We start from the raw sequence: 24,815 nt of genomic DNA, 5'->3' as shown, positions 1-24,815 counted from the left end.
GGACGTTGACTCACAATGACATGCAGTGGTGGTTTGAAAAATCAAGTAAGAGAAAAAGCTACTAACCAAAAAATGGGATCACCACTGAAAATGACGACATGTACTATTTTTATTAAGTGTCAATCAAACCCAAAACACATTAAAAACACTAAAAAGTCACAAAATGACACGTTAGACCCTTATGGGTTAGTAATATAACCCTAACAGGTTCCCCAATCATCCAAGGTATAGATGATAAGCTTACTACTGGTCCAGAAATTGAACAACATAGTCATATGATATCAAGCATACTTATCAGGCATGCTGTTAATAAAAAGCCTCAGTTGGCACATTATAAGCTGTTAAACTGTTGTATATAAGAAGTGCAATGTTTATATCAAAGATAACACAATATAATATAATACAGCACAATGATAACACTATCGAACCAGAGTTCATGTAAATGCAGCATGCTGAACCATGCACCAGGCAATTCAATCTAACCCCTAAATCAGGGGACAAAAAAAGTCCTAGGGGGTAAAAGAGTGTACCTGCGCCCTGAAATAGTGAATTCTGAGCTATATAGACAACCTCCAGGAAGTGCATAAAGTGTGCACTAGGTGCCATGGCAGCATACTTTACCCAAAATGGGGGGAGCCTGTGGAAATTGTTCAATTTCTGGACCAGTAGTAAGCTTATCATCTATACCTTGGATGATTGAGGAACCTGTTAGGGTTATATTACTAACCCATAAGGGTCTAATGTGTCATTTTGTGGCTTTTTAATGTTTTTAATGTGTTTTAGGTTTGAGTGACACTTAATAAAAATAGTACATGTCGTCATTTTCAGTGGTGATCCCATTTTTTGGTTAGTAGCTTTTTCTCTTTCTTGATTTTTCACTCCTTTTTACTGACTATTGGTGTATCCCTGTCTTATATTATTAGTGGTGCCCTCCTCACTTTTTACCATTTGATGCAGTGGTGGTTTATCATCAGCTTTCACAGTTTTCCTACTCACAGATGTGTGACATTCCGGCGCACATTTTTAAATGTGCCCTCTCATGCCAATCAAATAGAATCGCCTACGGCCTGTGGCTTCTGTCTTTTGCACTGCAAAGTTACGTGACACATCATGATAGGCAGTGAGAACCATGTTTACATCGTTCCCTGTGATAAAAATTTGATGGAGATGAGTAACGGTGATGGGATTAATGGTACTGCCATACAGCAACACTTTATTCACAAATAAATATTTTCGCTGTCTCAACACACAAATTAATTGAGGGTCAGCATCGCCTATGAGAATTGTGATGGAAGTTTTTCCCGTGATTAGTAATTCCTAGATTTTTGCAATCACTAGCCTCTATGTCAGTAATTGTATGCATCTCATTTCCTATTGCGGAGAGGCTGGACTGTATTACTGAGACAGAAATATATATGAAGATTTAAAAATACCACCAAAAGTGTATACTGGTGTACGCTTCAAATACATTTCCTTTTTTCTACTTTTTAGATTGTTGTCTAATCCATACTGAGAACACGGAGATTTTAAATGTTTAAACTATGCTATATATACCTGCTATCCAGTGTTAATGTACCCTTTCTCAACTTTGTACCATCTGGTCAAATCCATACTGGGCCTGAGAACGTCTGAGTCTGCCTCCTGATCTATAGACATATATTTTTAATGTGTAAACTATGCTATACATACCTGTTATCCGGTGGTACGTTACCCTTTCTCACCTTTGTCCAATCACGTCTAATCCATACTGGGCCTGAGACCATCTAAGCCTGCCTCCTGATATATAGACATAGGTTTTTAATGTGTAAACTATGCTACATATATACGTGTTATCCGGTGAAATTGTACGCTTTATCAAGTTTCTACAATGTTGTCGAATCCATACTGGGCCTGAGAACGGCTGGCGAGCTGTTAAGCAAGCTACAGCACCTGTGGTTTGGACACGTAAGTTTTTCATTTTTTCAGGAATGACGGTTAGGCCTGATTCCAGAATTATATTCACAGCGGTGCCCAAACAATTTGCAACATCCCTAATCTGGAAAATGTGCCACACATTAACAATAAACACCTTTGCGGTAACCCAATCCTAACTCAAGGAGGTTCCACACCATGGCACATGTAAAAATTATCTTTATTAATGACAATACATTACAAAAGTTAAAAAAGAAGGTGCTAGACCATATAGAGAGACAACATAATCATAGAAGCATCATAAAAAGTACATTTCACTACGCTAGTACATTGTCATACATGGAAAAAACGTATTTAGGGATCAGCATGATTCTACTGTCTTTCATTTGAATAAGCTGGCTATCTGCAAACATATCCCGCTATACAGGGGCATCATAACCTCCTGAATTCCTTCAGTCAGATACCCATGCTACATTCCCTCAAACCCAGTGTCATGCAATGAACATAAATATCGTAGCATACCATGTACTCAAGATGCTTCCTGGATCGTCCCTCATACCCCGACGTGCGTTTCGCTGTGCTTCATCAAGGAGGTTATGATGCCCCTGTATAGCGGGATATGTTTGCGGATAGCCAGCTTATTCAAATGAAAGACAGTAGAATCATGCTGATCCCTAAATGCGTTTTTCCATGTATGACAATGTACTAGCGTAGTGAAATGTACTTTTTATGATGCTTCTATGATTATGTTGTCTCTCTATATGGTCTAGCACCTTCTTTTTTAACTTTTGTAATGTATTGTCATTAATAAAGATAATTTTACATGTGCCATGGTGTGGAACCTCCTTGAGTTAGGATTGGGTTACCGCAAAGGTGTTTATTGCTAATTCCGGAATTGCAGTTGACCTGCACTTACTGGGAAATCATCGTTCGCGGGGAATAATTGGAATCTCAGATCCCCATCACTAACGGTGTTCAGTGGGTTATCTGTACCTGTAACCAACAAAAGCTTGTCCTTTCAGTGTAGCGCGCATGCAGTCCCAGACATGTAAGGGCATGATAGACCTGTTATTGCTTGATCTCGTGTGCCAGAGCCTCGCGTATCCCTCTAGTAAGCTTGATGCCTACCGCGTGGGCATGCCGGAGTCTCGGTCGTTAACGGAATAAAGCTGAGAAATCGCTAGCACAACTACAAACGGACATACCACACCACACACAGAATCGACAAAGCTTTCAATGTGTGCATCTTTTCTTGAGGTGGCATGGTTGTGGTTTCCCGGGTGGAGTCCAATTAAGCCATAGGCTCCACTCCTGGTGGTGCCCTTTTGGACATTCCTTTAAGGTTCAGCTTTGCAATCATACTGCTCCCAGAAACCAAACACTTTGCCTTCATGGATGCTGTTTGGAGGTTCATGGGAATAACACCGCCCGATCAGCAGTTGGCATAATTTATTGGTGGGAAGTATGACGGTATATGATCGTGTTCGATTTCAGAATTTTTTTTTTTGGGTATTTTACATTTTTATTCCAGCCTTTCTTGACTTCATAAGGGAATGACAAGCCTATATCTGTGTCTCCTCCACCTCCTCCTTTTACTCCTCCATCTCTTTTCAAAATGTAGTTGCCCTTTTCCATGTTATTTTTGTCTTCTGAGCAATTTGTGTGCTTTGGGACACCTTTTAAGGTGTTTTGTTATTGTTTTCTATGTGTTTGTATGTGTTTGTGTTTGCCTGCCATTGTTTTCAATGGGGTTCGACGGTGTTTGTTGAACGTTCGACGAACATTCTACGAAATTGCCTCCTGTGCGACGAACCAAAACACTAGCGGGGTGGCTCAACACTACTCCTGATATATAGACTTACATTGTGAATGTTTAGCCTATGCTATATATACCTGGTATCAGGTGATACTGTACTCTTTCTGCCAGGAAGTCCTCCTCCAACCAACACTCTAAGTATATTATTGACACCTGGAACATTGTCCCACAAGTACACAAAAGTGTCTCTGCCGGTGGGAGGGCCGTCAGACACACCGCCATACTATGAGGGGCCCTGTGCCAGTGCCGTTGCCAACGAGTGGGCCCCCTGCTTGCTCAGGATCACAGCACTTGCAAAGTTGAAATACTTACCTCTCCCTGCTCCACCGCCATGACGTCTTCCGCGTGTCCTGACAATGATATTCTGATCAGAGAGCGCAATGACATCACGTCAGTGCGCCCTCTGCCTAAACAGCCAAGTGCAGTGAGATGGAAGATGGGGACGATGAGGAGTCCAAACTAGTACAGGGATTCCCTAGCAAGGAGACTTATTTAATTGTTTTCAATGTTGGGACAGCAATTTTTGGGGAGCACTATACTCTGGAGAATGATATATGGGGCCCACCATACACTGGAGCATTCCAAAGGTGGACATCAGACACTGGAGCCGCATTTACAGGGCCCATTATACACTGGAGCATTCGAAATGGGGCCCATTATATATGGATCATTATTTGGGCTCATAAGACAGTGGAGCTTCATCCATGGGGACCAACATATACTGTAGCATTATGTGGAGCTCATCATATACTGTTTCAAACATTATATGGGACCAATGATTCTGTATGGAGAAATATATGGGCCTCATTACTCTGTAAAGCGCACTATGCGCTGGCCATAATACAGTATGGAGTAATATACTGTCCGTTTTTGTAGCTATTGGAGAATTTAAAACTCAGTCATGAGATGTAAGAAGTGAAGTATTTTTCATTGTACTATACCGCTATTACTCTGCCGTATCGGAGCATCATGAGTTGTCGTATGTGTTAAAGGGGCGCTCCTTGGCCCAGGGCCCACGAAAACCTGGAGCCAGCCCTACCCCCCCACAACTTTAGCCAAATAACCCCCAGTTTTCAGTGCGTACCTAGTATTATGAAGCTAATTAGGGTTGACAAGCTTCAGTAATAAGAATTTATGCTTTTGGCATTCAAATGGGCACTGTAGGTGTGTTTCCTGTCCTCCTCTCACTGCCAACTTTTATTCCCCATCGACTTATATTGGGTTTCGTGTTTCAGTTGGACCCCCGACTTTCCCCTATAGTCGGCCGATTTCGTTCCAGCCGACTTTTGCGAAAGTCAGGTTTCGCGAAACCCGACTCGACCCGAAAAAAGGCAAAGTCGCTCATCTCTACTGCAGACCATACTGATGAATTGAACCAAAAGATGACCATACACAATAAACAAAGGCAGGTTTATGGTTGGGCATCCAATGATCAAATGACAACTTAGTGAATAATTCTTTACGCGGACACAGTTAATTATTTATATTAGTCCATATTGTTTTGCCAACGTTCAAACTGGCCAATGAAACCAGATGATGAAAAATAGTCTCACTGTGAATACAACATTACTTCTTAAAAAGATCAGTCTTACACAAAATATTTATTACCCAAAGAGAGAACTTTCTTTTGAGTATTGAGCTAAAATATCAATATCAAACAATGTCAACTTCATTTTAGAAAATCAAAATCCATAATTAGTCCGTAAAAGCAATTTGTTGTTCTTAAATATCACTTGAAGAAAACCTGTTATGGCTGAAGACATTTTAAATTAACTTTCATGAGCAGCTTTGCAATGGCTCTCCTGATCTCAGTGTTCCTCAAGCTATAGATGATAGGATTAAACAGTGGGGTCACCACCGTGTTCAAGAACGATAAAGTCTTATTAAGATTTATATAGTAATTTCCAGGAGATGTGTAGAGGACAATGAGAGTCCCATAATACACTGAAACTACAGTCAGATGTGCGCTACAGGTGGAGAAGGCTTTCTGCCTTCCTGTAGTGGAGGAAATCTGGAGTATTGACCTTAAAATGCAGATATAACTCAAAATGATTAAGGAAAGCTGGAAAAGACAAAAAATGATGGTCACAATGGAAACTTCCATTTTCACAACTCTTAGGTCTGAGCAGGACAGCTCAATGAGAGGAGCGAGGTCACAGAAAAAATGGTCAATGATGTTCTTGTTACAAAAGTTCAGCTGCAGCAAACTGATTTCAGCTATGGAAGAGCAAAAACAGCCAGCTGCCCATGACCAAAGGGCCAAATAGTAAGTGAGTGGGAAGTTCATAATGGCTGTGTAATGTAGCGGGTTACAGATGGCTAAGTATCGATCATAGGACATGACGGTGAGAAGACTACATTCAGTCACAGCTGATGCCCCAAAGAAAAATAACTGTAGGACACAACCCCAGAAGGATATATGGCTCCCATTCTGTAATATCCCATGCATAGAGTTAGGGGCAATGTTTGTGCTGATCAACAAGTCACATAAGGAGAGTTGGCCAAGAAAAAAGTTCATGGGTGATTGGAGAGAGCGATTGGTGGACACCAGAAGAAATATCAACACATTTCCAATAACTGTGCCCAGGTAAACCACAAAGACTAGAAATAGAAGGAAAATGCAGTACTGGTGGAGGTTCTGGAAGCCCAACAGGAAGAATTCACTCACAAGGGTTTCGTTGGCCATTCTGTGATAGTTTGTTCTGAAAACTACAAAACATTTTCAAAAATTGTTTTTAAAATTTTGGGTTAAATGTCCCTTATTATTTTCAATTGCTTCTTTCTCAATGGTCCATCAGCTCTTTTAAAATATATCATTTTGTCTTTATTCTGCCTAATAGAGATATCTGATACTTCTTTTATTCATCGTGTGCTGGTTTCCATCTCATAAACATATTCTAGAGACAAACATGAGATTGCAATAAAGCAGAGATTATATAATCAGGACTCCGCAGAGATCGGCCATTTGTGGCCCGGTAACTGAACCTCAGGGGCTTTTAATGTGTTCCCTAATTATATCAATGAATGTTTCAGTCTTGAAAAAAAAGGATAATTTTATATTTAGGAGATTTTTCGCATGTTTCAATTGATAAAATGTTTTCTCTTAATTGCTTAAGAATATAAAGTAGACATAATGTACACTGTCCAATCAAGACAATAAAGCTCAAAACATGTCTAGGCAAGACAGAATGAAGGAATCCGTGCACATAAGGCTTTGGGTGCAAAGCTTGACACTAAGAAGAAAGCAGCAGCTTACATGTCTCCTACTATTTCAGAACCAGGATTTTTATGTTGGTTGAATTAATAAATTATTAAATTAAATATGGCAATAATAGAGATGCGCAAATCTCCAGAAGCTTGAATTTACTTTCTTCGCTAAGTAGTGAAATTATTTCCTATCAAAATGATTCGCCAACAATCAAAAAGTAATCTAAATCCCTCAATTGCCCTAAAAGAACGCATTTTATACTTTGAAGTTCCTAGGACTTAATCCAAAAGATATTGATGAACACGAATGGTAAAGTTTTTGCTCCGCACCTAACACCTATTGTCAATGCATGGACCCCAAACATGGCCTTCTCCCGGAACTTCATGTTACTGTTCGGTTCGGCAGCCCTAACAAACTTTGTTGAAAAGCTGCAGAGCAGCCAATCAACAAGCTTTACTGTGTGGGCACTTCCAGCTCAACCGCAGTAATGTCAAAGTATTGGCATGGGTGTGATTGGCCGGTATACTGTGGAAAAAAGAAAAAAAAAAGTTTGAGTGTGACACCCTGCAGTTGATTCAGCTCCAGGTTATATAAATAAATCATTTTAATAAATGACTTGGGGTGCCCCCCATTTTTGATAACCAGCCAAGCTAATGGAGACAGCTTTATCTTTGTTGGATATCAAAAATAGAGGGGTCTCTATGTCTTTTTTTATTATTTAAATGAAAAGTGAAAAAAATGTCATGCCCCCCCAATTTTTGATAACCATCAAAGCTAAAGTGGACAGCTGGAGGCAGGTATGCTCAGACTCAGGAGGGGCCATGAATATTGGACTTCTACATGATAAAAAGCAGACTGCAGCTGCCCCAGAAAAGGCACATATATTAGATGCTCCAATGATGCTGCTTCCCACTTGACCTGGTGCAGAGGAAATTGGGATAACAGTTGTGGGGTTGATGTAAACTGTTTTACAGCTGCAGACATCAGGATTTACTAGAGCAGGCTATTATACAAAGGATACTCCACAAAGGGAGGCGAGATAGTAACGGCAACAACGGGATTTGCACATAAACACAATTCTTGAGAAAAAGGTGTACGAGAAAGGTAACTTATTGTTTACAGTTCTTGTCAGGCACAGGCTGGAATATCTCCCGACGATGTCTCAGATCATGGACAATGTCTCTGGCTCTGTTATGGAGGAACAAAAAGCACCATCTCCTGATTGTGCCGATGTATACGATCCCGCGTTGCTTGGCTGCGCTGGAACGTAGAAACAGTCCTTTATCTAGATTCCTCTGGAATGGCGCCGGACACGAACAGTGTGCACGCTCGCAGGCCGTGGCAGCGTGCGATCCTCTGAAGTAGTTTCTAGGAACAGAGCAAATCCACTTATGTGCCAGTGTGTGTGGGAAGGAGCCATCCATCAAGGAAGGGTCCGAAGACAGCTCAGTAGGGACACAGTCAGTTTGTAACTCAGAATGCTGGGAGATGGATGACTGGGAGTTAGCAGTCAGAGCAGTAGGGAGGGAGTCAACCTTCTCTTTGTTCTCCTGTCGCCTTCGCGCCAAGTCCCCCTCGTTTCCGCGCTCAGTCCCTTCAATCTTCCTCACGCCCCCTGCTGTCCAGTGCAAAGGTCCCCTCCCAGAAGAACCTTCCCACGGCAACAGTGACGACAGTCCTGATAGTTCCGGCCCCAAAGTGCACCGGAAACTGCTGACTCTGTCTTGGCTCATCTTCTTACATCCCCCCTCTCTTTTCAATCTCCATTCCATGGGCAAGGCATCCTGAGAAAGATTAGAGCGCTGCTTGTCTGTCTTGGTGACTTGTTGTCAAATAAACTGTTTGTAATGATTGGGGGTTGTCCAGCCGTTGTGCATTCAGAGCGACGTAGATTGGAAAGAATAGTGAAGTCTTCTTGTGGAGGCAGAGTTGGATCTGTAAAATAAAATATATAAAGCTAACTTGCGCTAATGATATGTATCCAGGTCATACACATCCACATAAGGTGTAAATGTAACCAATGTAATTGAATTACCTTGAATGTAGTTAGATTCAAGCAGGAAGAGGAGTGTTAGAGAGAGATGTCTTCAAAAGAGGGATGAGCGTAAAGGTCCTTTCCAAAGGTATTCAGGAGATTAAGAGATTATTATCTCTGAAGCAGAAAGATACAATCTCCATACATGCTGCCATCCTGGCCGGTGACTAGCATGCAGATGGAGATAAGAAGTGGCAGGGTGTGATGATTACAAGCACCACATACAGAAGCAAGCCTGCAAGGTCCAGGAGCGTTACAGGACCCTGCATGACATCACACTCACGTGATGGGTCACGTGACAGACTGAAAAATGTGGCATGTGGGAACATGAAACCATCTTCCCTGGTGGCAGACTGCGCGCGAACCTGGTGCTATGGCTTCGCTTCATAGACGATGTTGTGTTCATATCGTCAGGTGGGTCAACCCTTTTAATGGATTTTATTAATGAATTAAATAAAAATTGCTATTTTTTTAAATTCACTGCGACGACTAGTCCTACGGTAATCAATTTTTTAGATTTGAGGATTTTTATTGAGGATGGTACTATTCAAACACAATTATTTCACAAACCCACCGACTCAAATAACTATATCTCATTAGAAAGTTGTCACCTTCCTAGCTGGCTTTTGAATATCCAAAAGAGCCAATTTATACGGGCTCATAGAAACTGCTCTAGAACACAAGATTATACCACTGAGGCTGACACCCTAATTGAGAAATTTTGCCATAAAGGGTATGACTCCCAATCCCTGCAGGCAACTAAGGAACGTATTGGAAATGTACCACGGGAACAACTTCTTAGACATAAAGTAAAACATAAGGAAAATTCTATTATGGAGGATATTCCTATTGTGACCCAGTATAATTCTAATAGTCATATTCTCAAAAAAATTGTGAATAAATATTGGAGGATTTTGAAAAACGATAAGGTGATCGGTGAAGCTTTACCAGCACGCCCTAGGTTTGTTTTCAGAAGGGCAAATAATTTGGGAAATTTAGTAGCTCCTTCTATCTCAAGACCTATGATAGGGTGTAAATCTCATTTACAACAGCAGGCAGATGGTTTTTTTCATTGTAGGAAATGTGCACCCTGTAGAAAACTAGTTAGTAGGAAACAATTCTCAATTAGGCATAAATCCATTGAGATTCCAGGTCATGATTTTATTACGTGTGACACAAAGGGAGTGATATATGGCATCACGTGTCCTTGCGGTAAACTTTATATAGGACGAACTATACATCCGCTAAATGTGAGGATAAGCGAACACCTACCTACGTAATATCTGCAAGAAATTTACAGGCCATCCCCTCTCTAATCACTATCTTATGTATCATGGGGGTTCTATTAAGAAAACTAAGATCACTGGGATTCAAGTAGTTAAAAAAAGCTGGCGGAAAGGGAACTTTATTCACCAAATGTCCAAAACAGAAAGTAAATGGATTTTTGAACTAGATACTCTCATTCCAAATGGTCTCAATAGTCAGATTGAACTATTTGCTTTTAATGAGTGATAGAAAAGTGTGTCTCTGTAAGCTATATAAGGACTTCTTTCATCCTCTGGAGCCCTCCTGAAGAAGGAATCCGAGAATTCCGGAACGCGTAGGATTTTCAGCTGTTTCTGGCTCCCATAGCGCTCCATAGCGCTGCTCAGTAGCTTTTTTTCAGCCTGTCACGTGACCCATCACGTGACTGTGAAGTCACGCAGGGTCCTGTAACGCTCCTGGACCATGCAGGCTTGCTTCTGTATGTGGTGCTTGTAATCATCACAGCCTGCCACTTCTTATCTCCATCTGCATGCTAGTCACCGGCCAGGATGGCAGCATGTATGGAGATTGTATCTTTCTGCTTCAGAGATAATAATCACTTAATCTCCTGAATACCTTTGGAAAGGACCTTTACACTCATCCCTCTTTTGAAGACATCTCTCTCTAACACTCCTCCTCCTGCTTGAATCTAACTATATTCAAGGTAATTCAATTACATTGGTTACATTTACACCTTATGTGGATGTGTATGACCTGGATACATATCATTAGCGCAAGTTAGATTTATATATTTTATTTTACATTTATTTGGACAATTTGAGTGGTCTTTGTCCTATTACTTGCTGCTTTGCATTTTAAAGGTGGAACCCTTAGCGCCATGGGCTATTTGCATTTCAGAGTTGGATCTATACCTTCCATGACATTTTCTTCCAGGGTCCCAGGGCCCTGACCAACAGATGTATTCTCCGATGGCTGCTTAGAACTTTCTTCCTCTTCATCTTCTATGGTCACGGGAGGCACCTCTTCAAGAACCTCAGGTGTTTCTTCTCTTTGCATGGGGTCCTCTGAGAGGCATAGCCGGAGCAAACTTCTTTGTACCACTCTAGTGGGAGCATTCTTTTCTCCTTCCGGATAAACCTTGTTTACAGGTCCTTCTGTACCGACCTGACGCTTCACTCTGTATGGCGTCCTCTCCCACCGATTTTCCAACTTGTCACATGGACTTTTCTCCTGCTCCAACACTCAGTCTCCAACCTGAAGGTCCGTCATCCGCAGAGGGAGCTTCTCAGGGTTCCAGCTCCCGGAGCTGAGTCTGTATCAAACAATGTAAGGTCTGCAAACAGTGGCAATGTTCTTGGACCCAGGTAGACACCCCCGTCAGTGGGTAGTCCTCCCCTGGATCCAGCTCCAGTTTCATGACTTCTTTCCCCGTTCGGCCGAACAGCAAGGAGTAAGGCCAGTATCCAGTGGTTTGATGGACTCGATTGTTGTAGATCCACATGAGTTCAGACACATACTCCGGTCACCTAGCCTTCCTATCTTCTTCCATGGTTCTTAGCATCTGGATTAGAAAACGGTTAAACCGCTCACAGGCCCCGTTTCCCTGAGGGTTGTATGGTGTGGTATGCGACCTGTCAAACTGATAGATCTGCTGTAACTTGGAATGAGCGAGTAGTGAAATACTCGGACTCGCTGTACTCTTTACGAGTAGCTCCTAATACTCGGGTACTCGTAATGAGTAGCGAGTCCAATGTAAGTCTATGGGAATTGTGAGTAATGGGTAGAGACTATGTGTGCGTGGAGAATGTGTGCAGGAATCTGTGGGGCTGTGTGTGTGCGAGCTGTGCGGGGCCTGTCCGCGCATCGTCCGATGGGACTACTTGTCCCATCCGGCTATGCCTGCTACAGCGACAGCATTAGCGGATGATGGGAAAGTAGTATTCCCATCATCCGCGAATGTGGTGAATGTAAAAAAAAAAGACATACAGAACAAACAACATATAACATATAACATACAATATATGCACATAACATACAACACATAACATAGAGTACATACTCACCGCACACACCTAATTCCCCGAAGCCATCGATCACCTGTAAAAAAGTTAAAATAATAAAGCAACCTATACTCACCTTTCTGCCGTAATCCCATTAATAAAGAGGGTCCCATGTCGATCTCCTGTGGAGAGCAGCCGCATCAGTTGATGCGACGGCTCTCGAGGGGCTCCCACGATACAGTGACGCTGCGTGGCCAGCCAATCACAGTAATGCCACAACAAAGAAGGCGGCAGCTTTACTGTGATTGGCTAACACATGTCGGGAGATATGAATATTGTGAGGCAAGTAGTGAAATTTACTCGCTTGGATTCTAGTACCGAATCCTAACGAGTATACTCGCTCATCCCTAGCTGTAACCCATCCATTACTCTTCCCAGGAAAAAGGCTCCTTGATCAGAATGGATCTGCTGTGGGAATCCATAGACATGAATCAAATTTTTACAGATGGCATATGCAGAGGACTCAGCTATTTGGTCCCGGCAGGGCATCACAACCGCAAACTTCGTGAAATGATCCACCATCAGTAGACAGTGGTCGTATCTTTGGTGGGCCAGCCCAATGGTCAAATAGTCGTTGGTCAACAGTTCCAGGGGGGCTGAGGTCATTATCATTTGAGAAGGAGCTCTTTGTTCCGGGGATTTGGCCAACTCACAGACCCGACAGAGTCTACAAGCCTCCTCAACTTCTGCTTTTAGCCGAGGGTGGTAGACAAACCGCTGTAGCCACTGGAAAGTTTTTCCAAGACCGAAGTGAGCCCTCTTTTTGTAAGCTTCAGTGGCCACGGTAGACAGCACTGTCTCTGGAACCACCACCTGCCAGGGGGCTCACAACTCCTTCTGTAGTTGAACCTTCCAATATAACAGCCCGTTTCTCATCTGGAGGTGCTCCCACTGCCGGAGTATCTTCAGTGCTTCTGGAGCCAAAGTACTCCGCTGTTCCTGACTAGGCAGCTTCTTCAGTGTCACCCATTGTCTAAACAGAGCAAGTTCACAATCTTCCTGCTGCAACTGGACCCACTCATCCCTGGATCTTCCCAACATTCCTTATGATGGAGGGCCCGTATCTGATCCTGCATGGCCGCCACTTTCCCAGTGGTCTTCTGAAAATGGGGAACCTCCATCCCCTCCAGCATCTCATCTTTACTCTTTCCAGGTGGCGCATGTCTTGCTCTGGATAGGGCGCTGGTGTTGTTGTTCTCCGTCCCCCTTCTGTAAGCGATTCTGTACCGAAACTTCACCATCTGGGCCACGTAGCGCTGTTCCAGGGCCCCTAACTTGGCATTCTCCAGATGCGCTAACGGATTGTTATCTGTGCGCACCAGCACCTCCGAGCCAGACAGGTATTCTGCGAATCTCTCCGTCATGGCCCACATGAACTCCAGCTTGAAGGAACTGCAGTTGTCTGGGTTGCGCTCAAAATCGTGAAGGGATTGGCTAGCATAGGCAATCACCCTCTCTTTCCCGTCCTGCACCTGTGACAACACAGCCCCAAGTCCTTGCAAGCTTCCAACGGTGTGGAGAATGAATGGCATAATTCCGCATAAGCCAGTACCGGGGCTTCGGTCAGTGCCTTCTTTAAGTCACGAAACGCCTTCTCCTGCCTTTCCTCCCAATGGATGGATCGTGTGATGTACTGTGTACAATTCATATGGCGTCTTTTGCTTGGGTGCGAGGAAAAATACCGGAGACACAGGTGTGATTAGAAAGGACTTGTATTACTTCATACAAGTAAGCCAAAAGGGTTCACACAGTTTGCAGATACAGAGGCAGGAGACACAGCAGGCCAGAGTAAACATTAAGCACAACAGAACTTCCACAACAGGTTCATGGGCTCTCTCTGTTACTTCCCTTGTAACTGTGGATTTATCAGGCAGCAGGTTTCCAGTGTCCTCAAGCATTCAAAAGTTCCTCAGCAGGAGATGGCTGGAGTACCAAGTCCAAAACTTCCAGGTGCAGTTCACAGGCTAACTGCAGACTTGATTCTGAAGCACTGATTGCTCAGCTGAGGCGGCTTAAGAGGCAAGAGGGAGAGAATCAGGGCGGGAACATGAAAGCTGGAAACTCCATATTAACTGAGGGCAAGATAGCTGCAACAGGACAGAAAGCAAAATGGCAGACGGAAAAAACTGAATTTCAAAAACATGTAAAAAAACATAGTAACATAGTTATTAAGGTTGAAGGAAGACTTTAAGTCCATCTAGTTCAACCCATATCCTATCCTAACCTGCCCTAACATGTTGCTCCAGAGGAAGGCAAAAAAAACCCATGTGGCAAACAGTAAGCTTCACATTGGGGAAAAAAATTCCTTCCCGACTCCACATACGGCAATCAGACTAGCTCCCTGGATCAACGCAATATTAAGGAGACTAGTGTATATACCCTGTAATATTATACTTTCCAAGAAAGGCATCCAGTCCCTTCTTAAATTTTGGTAGGGAATCACTCATTACAACATCACATGGCAGAGAGTTCCATAGTCTCACTGCTCTTACAGTAAAGAATCCACGTCTGTGAGTATGCTTAAACCTTCTTTCCTCCAGACGTAGAGGATGCCCCCTTGTCCCGGTCACAAGTCTAAGAGTAAAAAGATCATTAGAAAGGCCTTTGCACTGTCCCCGCATATATTTATACATTGTAATAAGATCACCCCTAAGCCTTCGATTCTCCAAACTAAATAACCCCAAGTGTAATAACCTGTCTGGTATTGCAGACCCCCCAGTTCCCTAATAACCTTGGTCGCTCTTCTCTGCACCCGCTCCAGTTCAGCTATGTCTTTCTTATACACCGGAGACCAGAACTGTACACAGTATTCTAAGTGTGGTCGCACTAGTGACTTATATAGAGGTAAAATGATGTTCTCCTCATGAGCATCTATGCCTCTTTTAATGCATCCCATTATTTTATTTGCCTTTGCAGCAGCTGCCTGACACTGGCCACTAAATGTGAGTTTGTCGTCCACCCATACACCCAGGTCTTTTTCAGTGACAGTTTTGCCCAGTGTTTTACAATTAAGCACATAATTATACATGTTGTTCGTTTTACCCAAGTGCATGACCTTACATTTATCCCCATTAAAGCTCATTTGCCATTTTTCAGCCCAAGTTTCTAGTTTACATAAATCCTCCTGTAATATAAAATTGTCCTCCTCTGTATTGATTACCTTGCAGAGGTTAGTGTCATCTGCAAATATTGAAATTCTACTCTCTATGCCCCCTACAAGGTCATTAATAAATATGTTAAAAAGAAGCGGGCCCAATACTGACCCCTGTGGTACTCCACTGCTAACCGTGACCCAGTCCGAGTGTGCTCCATTAATAACCACCCATTGTTTCCTATCCCTGAGCCAGCTCTTAACCCACCTACACATATTTTCCCCTATCCCCATTGTTCTCATTCTATGTATCAACCTTTTGTGTGGCACCGTATCAAAAGCTTTAGAAAAGTCCATGTACACCACGTCCACTGCATTCCCTTAGTCCAGTCCAGAACTTACCTCTTCATAAAAGCTTATCAGATTAGTCTGACAGAAACGGTCCCTTGCAAACCCATGTTGATATTGGGTCATGAGATTATTCTTCTCCTGATACTCCAGTATAGTATCTCTTAGAAAACCCTCCAGGATTTTACCCACAGTTGAGGTTAAACTTACTGGCCTATAATTTCCAAGTTCAGTTTTTGTCCCCTTTTTGAATACTGGCCCCACATTTGCTATACGCCAGTCCTGTGGTACAGACCCTGTTATTATGGAATCTTTAAAGATTAAAAATAGTGGTCTATCTATGACTGTGCTTAATTCCTGCAGTACTCGGGGGTGTATCCCATCCGGGCCCGGGGATTTGTCAATTTTAATGATTTTTAGACACCGCCGTAATTCCTGCTGGGTTAAGCAGGTGACATTTAACAGAGAATTTTATCCCTAATCATGTTATCCGTCATGGGATTTTCTTGTGTAAATACTGTTGAAAAAAAGTCATTTAGCATATTGGCTTTTTCCTCATCCTCATCCACCATTTCACCCAGACTATTTTTAAGGGGGCCAACACTATCATTTTTTAGTTTCTTACTATTTATGCAATTAAAGAATATTTTGGGATTATTTTTACTTTCTCTGGCAATGAGTCTCTCTGTCTCAATCTTTGCTGTCTTGATTTGCTTTTTACAGAATTTATTTAATCTTCTGTATTTAGTTAATGCCTCATCACTACCTACTTGCTTTAATTCTCTAAATGCTTTATTTTTATCTCTTATTGCGCCCCTTACAGCTCTATTTAGCCATAGTGGTCTCCTCCTATTTCTCGCAGGTTTATTCCCATACAGTATATATTGTGCACAGCTCCTATTCAGGAGGATAATAAACGTCTCAAATTTTATTTGTGTATTTTTATGTCTCAGGATATCGTCCCAGTTAAGTGCACCAAGATCTTCTATCATCCGTTGGAAATTTGCCTTCCTGAAGTTTAGAGTCCTTGTAACCCCTCTACTACACATCTTATTACAGGACACATGAAAACTTATTAATTTGTGATCACTATTACCCAAGTGACCCTCAACCCTTACATTTGATATGCGGTCTGGCCTGTTGGTTAATATTAGGTCTAGCAGTGCCCCCCCTCTTGTTGGGTCCTGAACCAGTTGTGAAAGGTAATTGTCTCTCATAGTTGTCAGACAGCTATCACCTTTGCTGGAACTGCAGGTTTCGGTTCCCCAATGTGTTTCAGGGTAGTTGAAGTCCCCCATAATAATGACTTCTCCTTGAGTCGCTGCTTCATCTATTTGCTTTATGAGGATATTCTCTGTTGCTTCCATTATTTTTGGAGACTTATAACAAACCCCTATCAGTAATGTATTATTTTTCCCCCCTCCCCTTATCTCCACCCACAGGGACTCTACATTTTCATTAGATTCATATATATTATCACGCAGGATGGGTTTTAAGGATGATTTTACATATAAACACACGCCTCCCCCTCGCTTATTTGTTCGGTCATTTCTGAACAGACTATAGCCCTGTAAATTAACAGCCCAGTCATGGCTCTCATCCAGCCATGTCTCAGATATCCCCACCATGTCATAATTATGTTCCAACAACATTAACTCCAATTCCTCCATTTTGTTGGCGAGGCTTCTGGCATTAGTATACATGCACTTTATGTATCTCTCTGTACCTCTATTATTTCTTAAATTATTAACTGTTCCAACCCCACCCCACATGCCACCCCCAATTTCATTATTTGTGCCCAGGTCTCTATCAAAAAAAGACTGAGAACCTTACATTACTCCCCCCCTAGGGACAGCCTACGGATGACCTCAGACCAGGCTTGTATGGGTACCTCTGATGAAACTGGCGGAGTAAGCGAGGAGCATTAATGTTATTGACTGGTTCCCATGAGTCCTCCACTGGGTAGCCCTGCCATTTAATCCAGTATTGTAACTGATTTCTGTACAACCTGGAATCTAGAATTCTTTCCACCACAAATTCTTCCTGACCATCGACCAGCACTGGGTCAGGGCGAGGAGAAGAATGTCCAGGAAACGTGTTAGGTGTTCCAGCCTTTAGTAGGGAAACATGAAAGACAGGGTGGATTCTCATAGATCTGGGCAGCTGAAGATGACAAGCAACGACACTTATAATTGTATTTATTTTATATGGTCCAATGTACTTGTGTCCCAATTTAGATGATGGAATTTTTAACTTAAGGTTTCTGGTTGACAGCCCGACCAAATCTTCTACCTTGAAAGCTGGTGCAGGTTTACGAAATTTATCTGCTGCTTTTTTGTACCTTTCCTGAGCCAATTCCAGATTTTCCTTTAGAAGATCAATATTCCTTTGCAAAGATGTGATTCTTTCGGCCACTGCCGGCAAGGGCATATCTATGGGGAATCGAGGAAGAATGTTAGGATGATAACCTAGATTGATATAAAAAGGAGACTGCTTAGTGGAGGCGCTCTGAGAGTTTGTATAGGAGAACTCAGCCAGTGGAAGTAGATACACCCAGTCAACCTGTAGGTGGCAGATAAAGCAGCGGAGATACTGCTCCAGGGTCTGATTGGTCCGTTCTGTCTGTCCATTAGTCTGGGGATGAAAAGCAGAAGAAAGGTTTATTTTAATGTCCAATGTGGCACAGAAATTCTGCCAAAACCTTGAAGTGAATTGCACCCCTCGATCCGAAATGACCTCATCCGGTACTCCATGCAAGCGAAACACATTTTGAATCATCAATTCTGATGTCAGTCTTGCAGTGGGTAAGCCGACACGGAATAAAATGAGCTGCCTTTGTTAACTGATCCACCACCACTAGAATGGTGTTCTTCCCTTGAGAGGTTGGTAACTCCACGATGAAATCCATAGAAATGGATCCCCATGGGCAGGATGGGGTGGGAAGTGGTTGCAATAGACACATTGGCGAGGAGCATGGTGTTTTGTATCTTGCACAGACTTCACATGAAGTGACATAGTTTAAAACATCCTTTCTTTAAGTGGGCCGCCAAAAGAAATGAGAATGAAATTCTTGTGTCTTTAGAACTCCTCTATGCCCAGCTATCTTAGAATCGTGGATGAGTTGCAATACTCTCAATCTGACAATTTCGGTCAATGTTGTCCCTGAATCCACACCCCATTCTTAAAGACAAGACTTACGTCCCTTGGAGGTTGTGCCAACAAAGAATCTCAATGGTATGCTTCCTTGATGTCCTTAAGTAGGTCTTGATTATGAATCATTCCCAGGAATCTAGAGTCAGGAAGAATAGTCATAGGAGGAGTTAGTGGATGGGTCTCTGTTGAATGAATCCTAGTGAGTGCATCAGCCTTTCCATTACGCGATCCTGGCTCATAAGAAATTACAAAATTAAATTGGTTTAGGAAGAGATTCCAACGAGCCTGGCGAGGCGTCAGGCACTTAGCCGACCTGATAAATTCAAGGTTGCGATGGTCTGTCAAGATGACTATCTGCTGTGCCCTGAAGAAGGTGTCTCCATTCCTTGAAGGCGGCAATAATGGCCAGCAATTCTCTATTGCCCACATCGTAGTTATTATTATTATTTATTATTATTGCGCCATTTATTCCATGGCGCTTTGCATGAGAGGAGGGGTATACATAATACATACAAGTACAGTAATCTTAAACAATACAAGTCATGACTGGTACAGGATGAGAGAGGACCCTGCCCGTGAGGGCTCACAATCTACAAAGGGATGGGTGAGGATACAGCAGGCGAGGGTAGAGCTGGTCGTGCAGCGGTTTGGTGGATCGGTGGTTACTGCAGGTTGTAGGCTTGTCAGAAGAGGTAGCTCTTCAGGTTCTTTTTGAAGTCTTCCATGGTAGGCGAGAGTCTGATGTGTTGTGGTAGAGAGTTCCAGAGTAGAGTGGATGCGCGGGAGAAATCTTGTATGCGATTATGAGAAGAGGAGATAAGAGGGGAGTAGAGAAGGAGATCCTGTGTGGATCGGAGATTTCGTGCTGGTAAGTACCAGGAGACGAGGTCACAGATGTATGGAGGACTCAGGTTGTGGATGGCCTTGTATGTCATGGTTAGGGTTTTGAACTGGAGTCTTTGGGTAATGGGAAGCCAGTGCAGGGATTGACAGAGGGGAGAGGCAGGGGAATAGGGGGGGGACAGGTGGATTAGTCGGGCAGCAGAGTTAAGAATAGGTTGGAGGGGTGCGAGAGTGTTAGAGGGGAAGCCACAGAGCAGGAGGTTGCAGTAGTCAAGGCGGGAGATGATGAAGGCATGGACTAGGGTTTTTGCAGATTCTTGGTTGAGGAAGACAACCGCTGGGAAAAGAAAGCACAAGGATTCAAGACATTCTTCTCACCTGTTCTCTGAGAGCGTATAGCTCCGACGGCACAGTCTGAAGCATCCACCTCTATTATGAAGGCAAGTTCGGGGTTGTGATGCACTAGGATAGGTGCGGTGGTAAATTTATCCTTTAGATGGGAAAATGCTTCTTGAGCTTGAGGGGTCCAGGAGAACCTAAACTCTTTCCGGGTAAGTTGTGTGATAGGTGACACTACCTCAGAGAAATTCCTATTAAAACGTCTATAGAAATTGGCAAACCCGATGAAGCGCTGCACCTCCTTCACATTCCTAGGAACTGGCCAATCTTTTATGGCTTGGGTCTTGCTTCCATCCATACTAATTCCTTGTGTAGACATTACATACCCCAGAAATTGAATTTCGGTCCTATGGAATTCACACTTTTCAAGTTTGATGTAAAGATGGTTCTGTCTTAGGCTACTTTCACACATCAGGTTTTCGGCGTCAGGCGCGATCCGGCGTCGTGCCGGAATGCCGGATCCGGCAAATGTTTTGTAAAACCTGATGTGCCGGATCCGGTTTTCTGCCGGATCCGTCTTGTTCTTGACAGACAAAACCGGATCCGTCTCATCCGGTTCATCCGTTTTTCTATCCGTTTTTCGACGGATTACGCCGGATCCGGTTTTTAAAATTGACCCTTGTGGCCTTCCGAACGGGATTGGCTACTGGAAAACTATATATAGCATGTTCCTACAGCCCTTCTTTGACAGGTTGTAGAGAAGAAAGTGCAGGTTGGAGAGAAGAGCAAGTTACTGGCGAAGATGGATGTTGTCATTGGAAATATTACCACTAGAAGTTCTGTGACGGTTTCAGGGACAATTTTCCACTATACTTTATGTCACCTCAAGGCAGAGTACACTGGGATGACAGAGTGTGAAAGATTTGTGCCCTAACCAAACTTGTGTACCTTCTGGACCAACAGTATATACCTTTGCCAACCAAAGTTGGCTATCTTGTCATGGTCTTACTATTTTTACCTTTAGGCCACAGGTGTGTACCTGGTTGTGTTTTATGCAAAGTATTTCACCTTTTAACAAAAGTTGTGTACATTGGTAGGAAATCACCAACAATAAACACAACTTTTTAGGTGAAATACTTTGCTTCAAACACAACCAGGAACACAACTGTGGCAAAAAGCTAAATTTTACCCACAGTTATATACCTAGTTTTGAATACCTTTTTACCTTTGAAATACCCTGTATTTAACCTTTTTTTTTAAACATAGTTCACCGCAGAAAGAAATGACAGACAACCATTGTGAAACGATAATTTAACTTTTATTTAAAATTTTTTTTTTTTTTGTAAAATGTTTTTAAAGTGCAAAAAACTTTTTTAATAAAGGTTTTAAACCCAATGGGCATTTTTATTACAAAAAACACACATTACAAATCTGTGTACTGTGGGGTGGAAATACTGCTGGAGGGGCTGCGGGACACTTCGACACTGGGTGTGTGGAGAGAGGACTGGGATCGTGGTGGGGAAGGAACAGTTAGAGGTGAAGGTGTGGAAAAAGCTACAGAATGGGTGGACATGTGGGAGGCAGAAGAGGTGGTGGGCGGTGGAGTGGAGGGTTGGGCAGGGACTGTAGGAGCAGATGATGTTGATGGAAAGTTGTATGGGGAAGGAGTTTGGTACGGGGAAGGAGTTTGGTACGGGGAAGGAGTTTGGTACGGGGAAGGAGTTTGGTACGGGGCAGGTTGCTGGAAGTGGGGAGATGTCTGGTACTGGGGAGGTTGCTGGTGCTGGAGGGGGTGCAGATGTAATAGGAGGGGGAGGATGGAAAGTGGCTGGAGGGGGTGCAGATGTAATAGGAGGGGGAGGATGGAAAGTGGCTGGAGGGGGTGCAGGTGGAGGAACTACAGTGGTGGGAGGTGGAGGTTGGGAGGTAACCTGCTGTAGAGCACCGTGGCACGAATGCATTACATGCATCTGCTGGGTAGGAGATAGTGTTGCCATGCGCTCCACAACAGACCTGAAAAAGGTGTGGTTTGGCGAAGATCTTGCTTCTGAATGCATGGTTTGCAGAAGTGTCTTCACCTCCAGAATGCTGGAGTTGATCTGCTGAAAGCCTGCGGAGATTTGCTCTGACAAGACTTTTAGACAGTTCTGGAAAGATGCATTCAGATGCAAGAACTCTTGCGCATAACTCTTTTCCTGACCCCTCTGCCGCTGCCGCCCAGTACCCGCAGGTGTACTAGAGGTGGCAGGGGCAGAAGGGTGGGGTAAAGGGAAAGCGATCTCCTCACCAGCAGCTTCATGTAATGTAGGCAGCCACGATGCTCCTGTGCTGGTGGATGGGACAGATGGGTCGAATGTGTGGGAAGGCTGGGAAGGTGCAGATGTACCGGGGCGGTCGAAGTGTCCCTCAGTGCCGGTCTCCTCAGGGATCGCCTCAGAAGGGTCCAATCGTGCAGGCTCCCGAGTGCTGCTCACCGTGCTGTGGAATAAAGAGAAAAAAAAACAATTAAAATACTGACATGGTATGGCCCTGGCTGAAAAAAAAAAGTTACATCTAACATTTTTTTCACATGTGGTGTGTAATATTTACCTTCTGGTGAGCATTGTTTCCCGGAGGAACGACAGGGCTTGTGTGTACTTGTACTTGCTCCTGCGTCCTCCAGATCCACTCGGGGCCCGCATCTCTTTATTGAACTCCTTCTTGAAACGATCCCTCACAGACCGCCACCGATTCACAATTCTGTTCCCTGAAACGAGAAAGGAGTGGTTAGTATACAACATCAGTGTTTCACAAACTCCAGTCCTCATGGTCCCCAGGGGTCATGTTTTCAGGATTTCCATAGTAAATAGAAATCCTGAACACATGATCCGTGGGGACCACGAGGACTTGAGTTCGGGAAACACTGGTTTACATCAAGCAACCGGTACTGTATATACTTACGCTCTTTAATCTGGGCCCGAACATCGAGGTCCTCCCAGCGGCCCACAAGGAGCGAACAGATTTCCTCCCAGAGTCGTCGGGTAACGATCAGGTCAGCGTGGCGGCGGTCAGCCATATTCCAGAGCGGCTCCCTTTCTCTGACGAGATCGATGAGGCGGTCCACATCAATCCCTACATCCTCACCGTCAGAGTCGGGAGCACGCTGTGAAGGCTGTTAAAGAAAAAGACAAAAATAACATAATTAGCCTCCACAAAAGAAATGAAATAAAAAGTGCAAAAAAACAAAGCAAAAATATTTATACTTACACGCTGGTGACCGTATTGCTGCTGCTGTTGCTGCTGCCAGTGATGCCATTTCTGCTGCTGCTGCATCTCTTTGGCAGCTGTTGAATAAAGAGAAACAAAGGGCCAATGAATATCTTGATATTCCATGGCCCTAGTTTGGAGGAATGGGGGATTTGATAATTACCGTCTCTCATCTGCTGCTGGACTCCCCTCCTCAGCATGTTCCATTTGCTGCTCCATTTGGGGTGGTGCTGATGGTGCTGCTGCTGCAGATGTCTGCTGCCTTCTCCTGCTCCTGGTTCTTGGCTTGGGTGGCATGTTGGGTGTGGCTGAGGGTCCCATTGTCTTGCTTTTATATATCTCCTGTGGGCAGAGCTACTGAGCATGCTCAGACCAAAAAACCGGATCCGGCGCATTGCGGCGCTCATAGGCTTTCATTGTGTGAAAAAGCCGGACGCGCCGGATCCGGCGTGTCCGGCTTTTTCGCCGGAGACAAAAAACGTTACAGTAGCCGTTTTTTCCAGACGCCGGATCGCGACACATTGCCGGATCCGGCGAAAACCGGATGAAACGCATGGCCATCCGGCGCGATCCGGCGCAAATGCAAGTCAATGGGGGGGAAACCGGATCTGGCATTGCATTTCGCCGGATCCGGTTTCTGTCAAAAGCGCCGGATCGCGCCTGACGGCGAAAACCTGATGTGTGAAAGAGGCCTTAGGCGTTCTAAGACCATTCTCACATGTCCATGCTGTTCCTCTGTGAAGTTAGAAAAAATTAGAATATCATCAGGATAAATCACCACAAATGTATCTAGGAGATCCCTGAAGATGTTATTCACCAAGTGTTGGAAAGTGGCTGGGGCATTACACAGACCAAATGGCATGACTAGATATTTAAAGAGTCCGTAGCGTGACCTGAACGCAGTCTTCCATTCATCCCCAGGTCTAATACGGACCAAGTTATAGGCGCCACGGAGATCTAGTTTAGAGAAAATTTTGGCATGCCTCAATCTCTCCAATAACTCCGGGATCAAAGGCAATGGATAACAGTTTCTAACAGTAACCTTATTGAGTTCCCGATAGTCTATGCAGGGTCTCAGGGAACCATCCTTCTTCTTCACAAAGAAGATAGGTGCACCTGCAGGAGATGAAGAGTGGCGTATGAAGCCCTTGGCTAGATTTTCATCTATATATTCCTTCAAAACTTTTATCTCGGGCCCCGCCAGGGGGTAGATTTTACCAAAAGGTATCTCTGCTCCAGGCAATAATTCAATTGGACAATCATATGGACGGTGAGGGGGAAGCTGGTCAGCGTTCTTCTTGTCACACACAGCTGCATAGTCCTGGTATACAGCTGGTAGTTCCGGGACTGACATGGTTCCTTTAGGAACAGAGCAAGCTGAAACTTCTGGACTCATCTGTTTCTCCGGAAAGTGTAGTTCCTTGGTCTCCCAGTTAATAGTAGGGTTCCGAGCCTGCAGCCATGGTAGCCCTAGAATAATGGGAAAGTGAGAAGAGATA

General features: G+C 43.7%; 1 protein-coding gene and 1 long non-coding RNA gene across 2 annotated transcripts in view; one reads left to right on the top strand and one right to left on the bottom strand.

Moving 5' to 3' along the window:
• Positions 1-24,815, top strand: part of LOC141050017 (uncharacterized) — a 217,873-nt gene that overhangs the window by 21,424 nt on the left and 171,634 nt on the right. The window lies entirely within an intron of this gene.
• On the bottom strand, positions 5,475-6,401 carry LOC141049875 (olfactory receptor 6P1-like). Its single transcript, XM_073546715.1, has one exon. It carries the CDS (start codon positions 6,243-6,245, stop codon positions 5,475-5,477), a length of 771 nt encoding a protein of 256 aa, XP_073402816.1. The 5' UTR covers positions 6,246-6,401.

This window comes from Dendrobates tinctorius, unplaced genomic scaffold (assembly GCF_039654945.1).
Source record: "Dendrobates tinctorius isolate UK_male_01 unplaced genomic scaffold, ASM3965494v1 ptg000151l, whole genome shotgun sequence".
Taxonomy (NCBI): Eukaryota; Metazoa; Chordata; class Amphibia; order Anura; family Dendrobatidae; genus Dendrobates; species Dendrobates tinctorius.
This window is presented reverse-complemented; position numbering and strand designations above follow the sequence as displayed.

What these genes read in the sequence shown, in the direction of transcription:
- LOC141049875 (XM_073546715.1), bottom strand. Translation starts at nt 6,245, where the DNA reads ATGAACTTTTTTCTTGGCCAACTCTCCTTATGTGACTTGTTGATCAGC.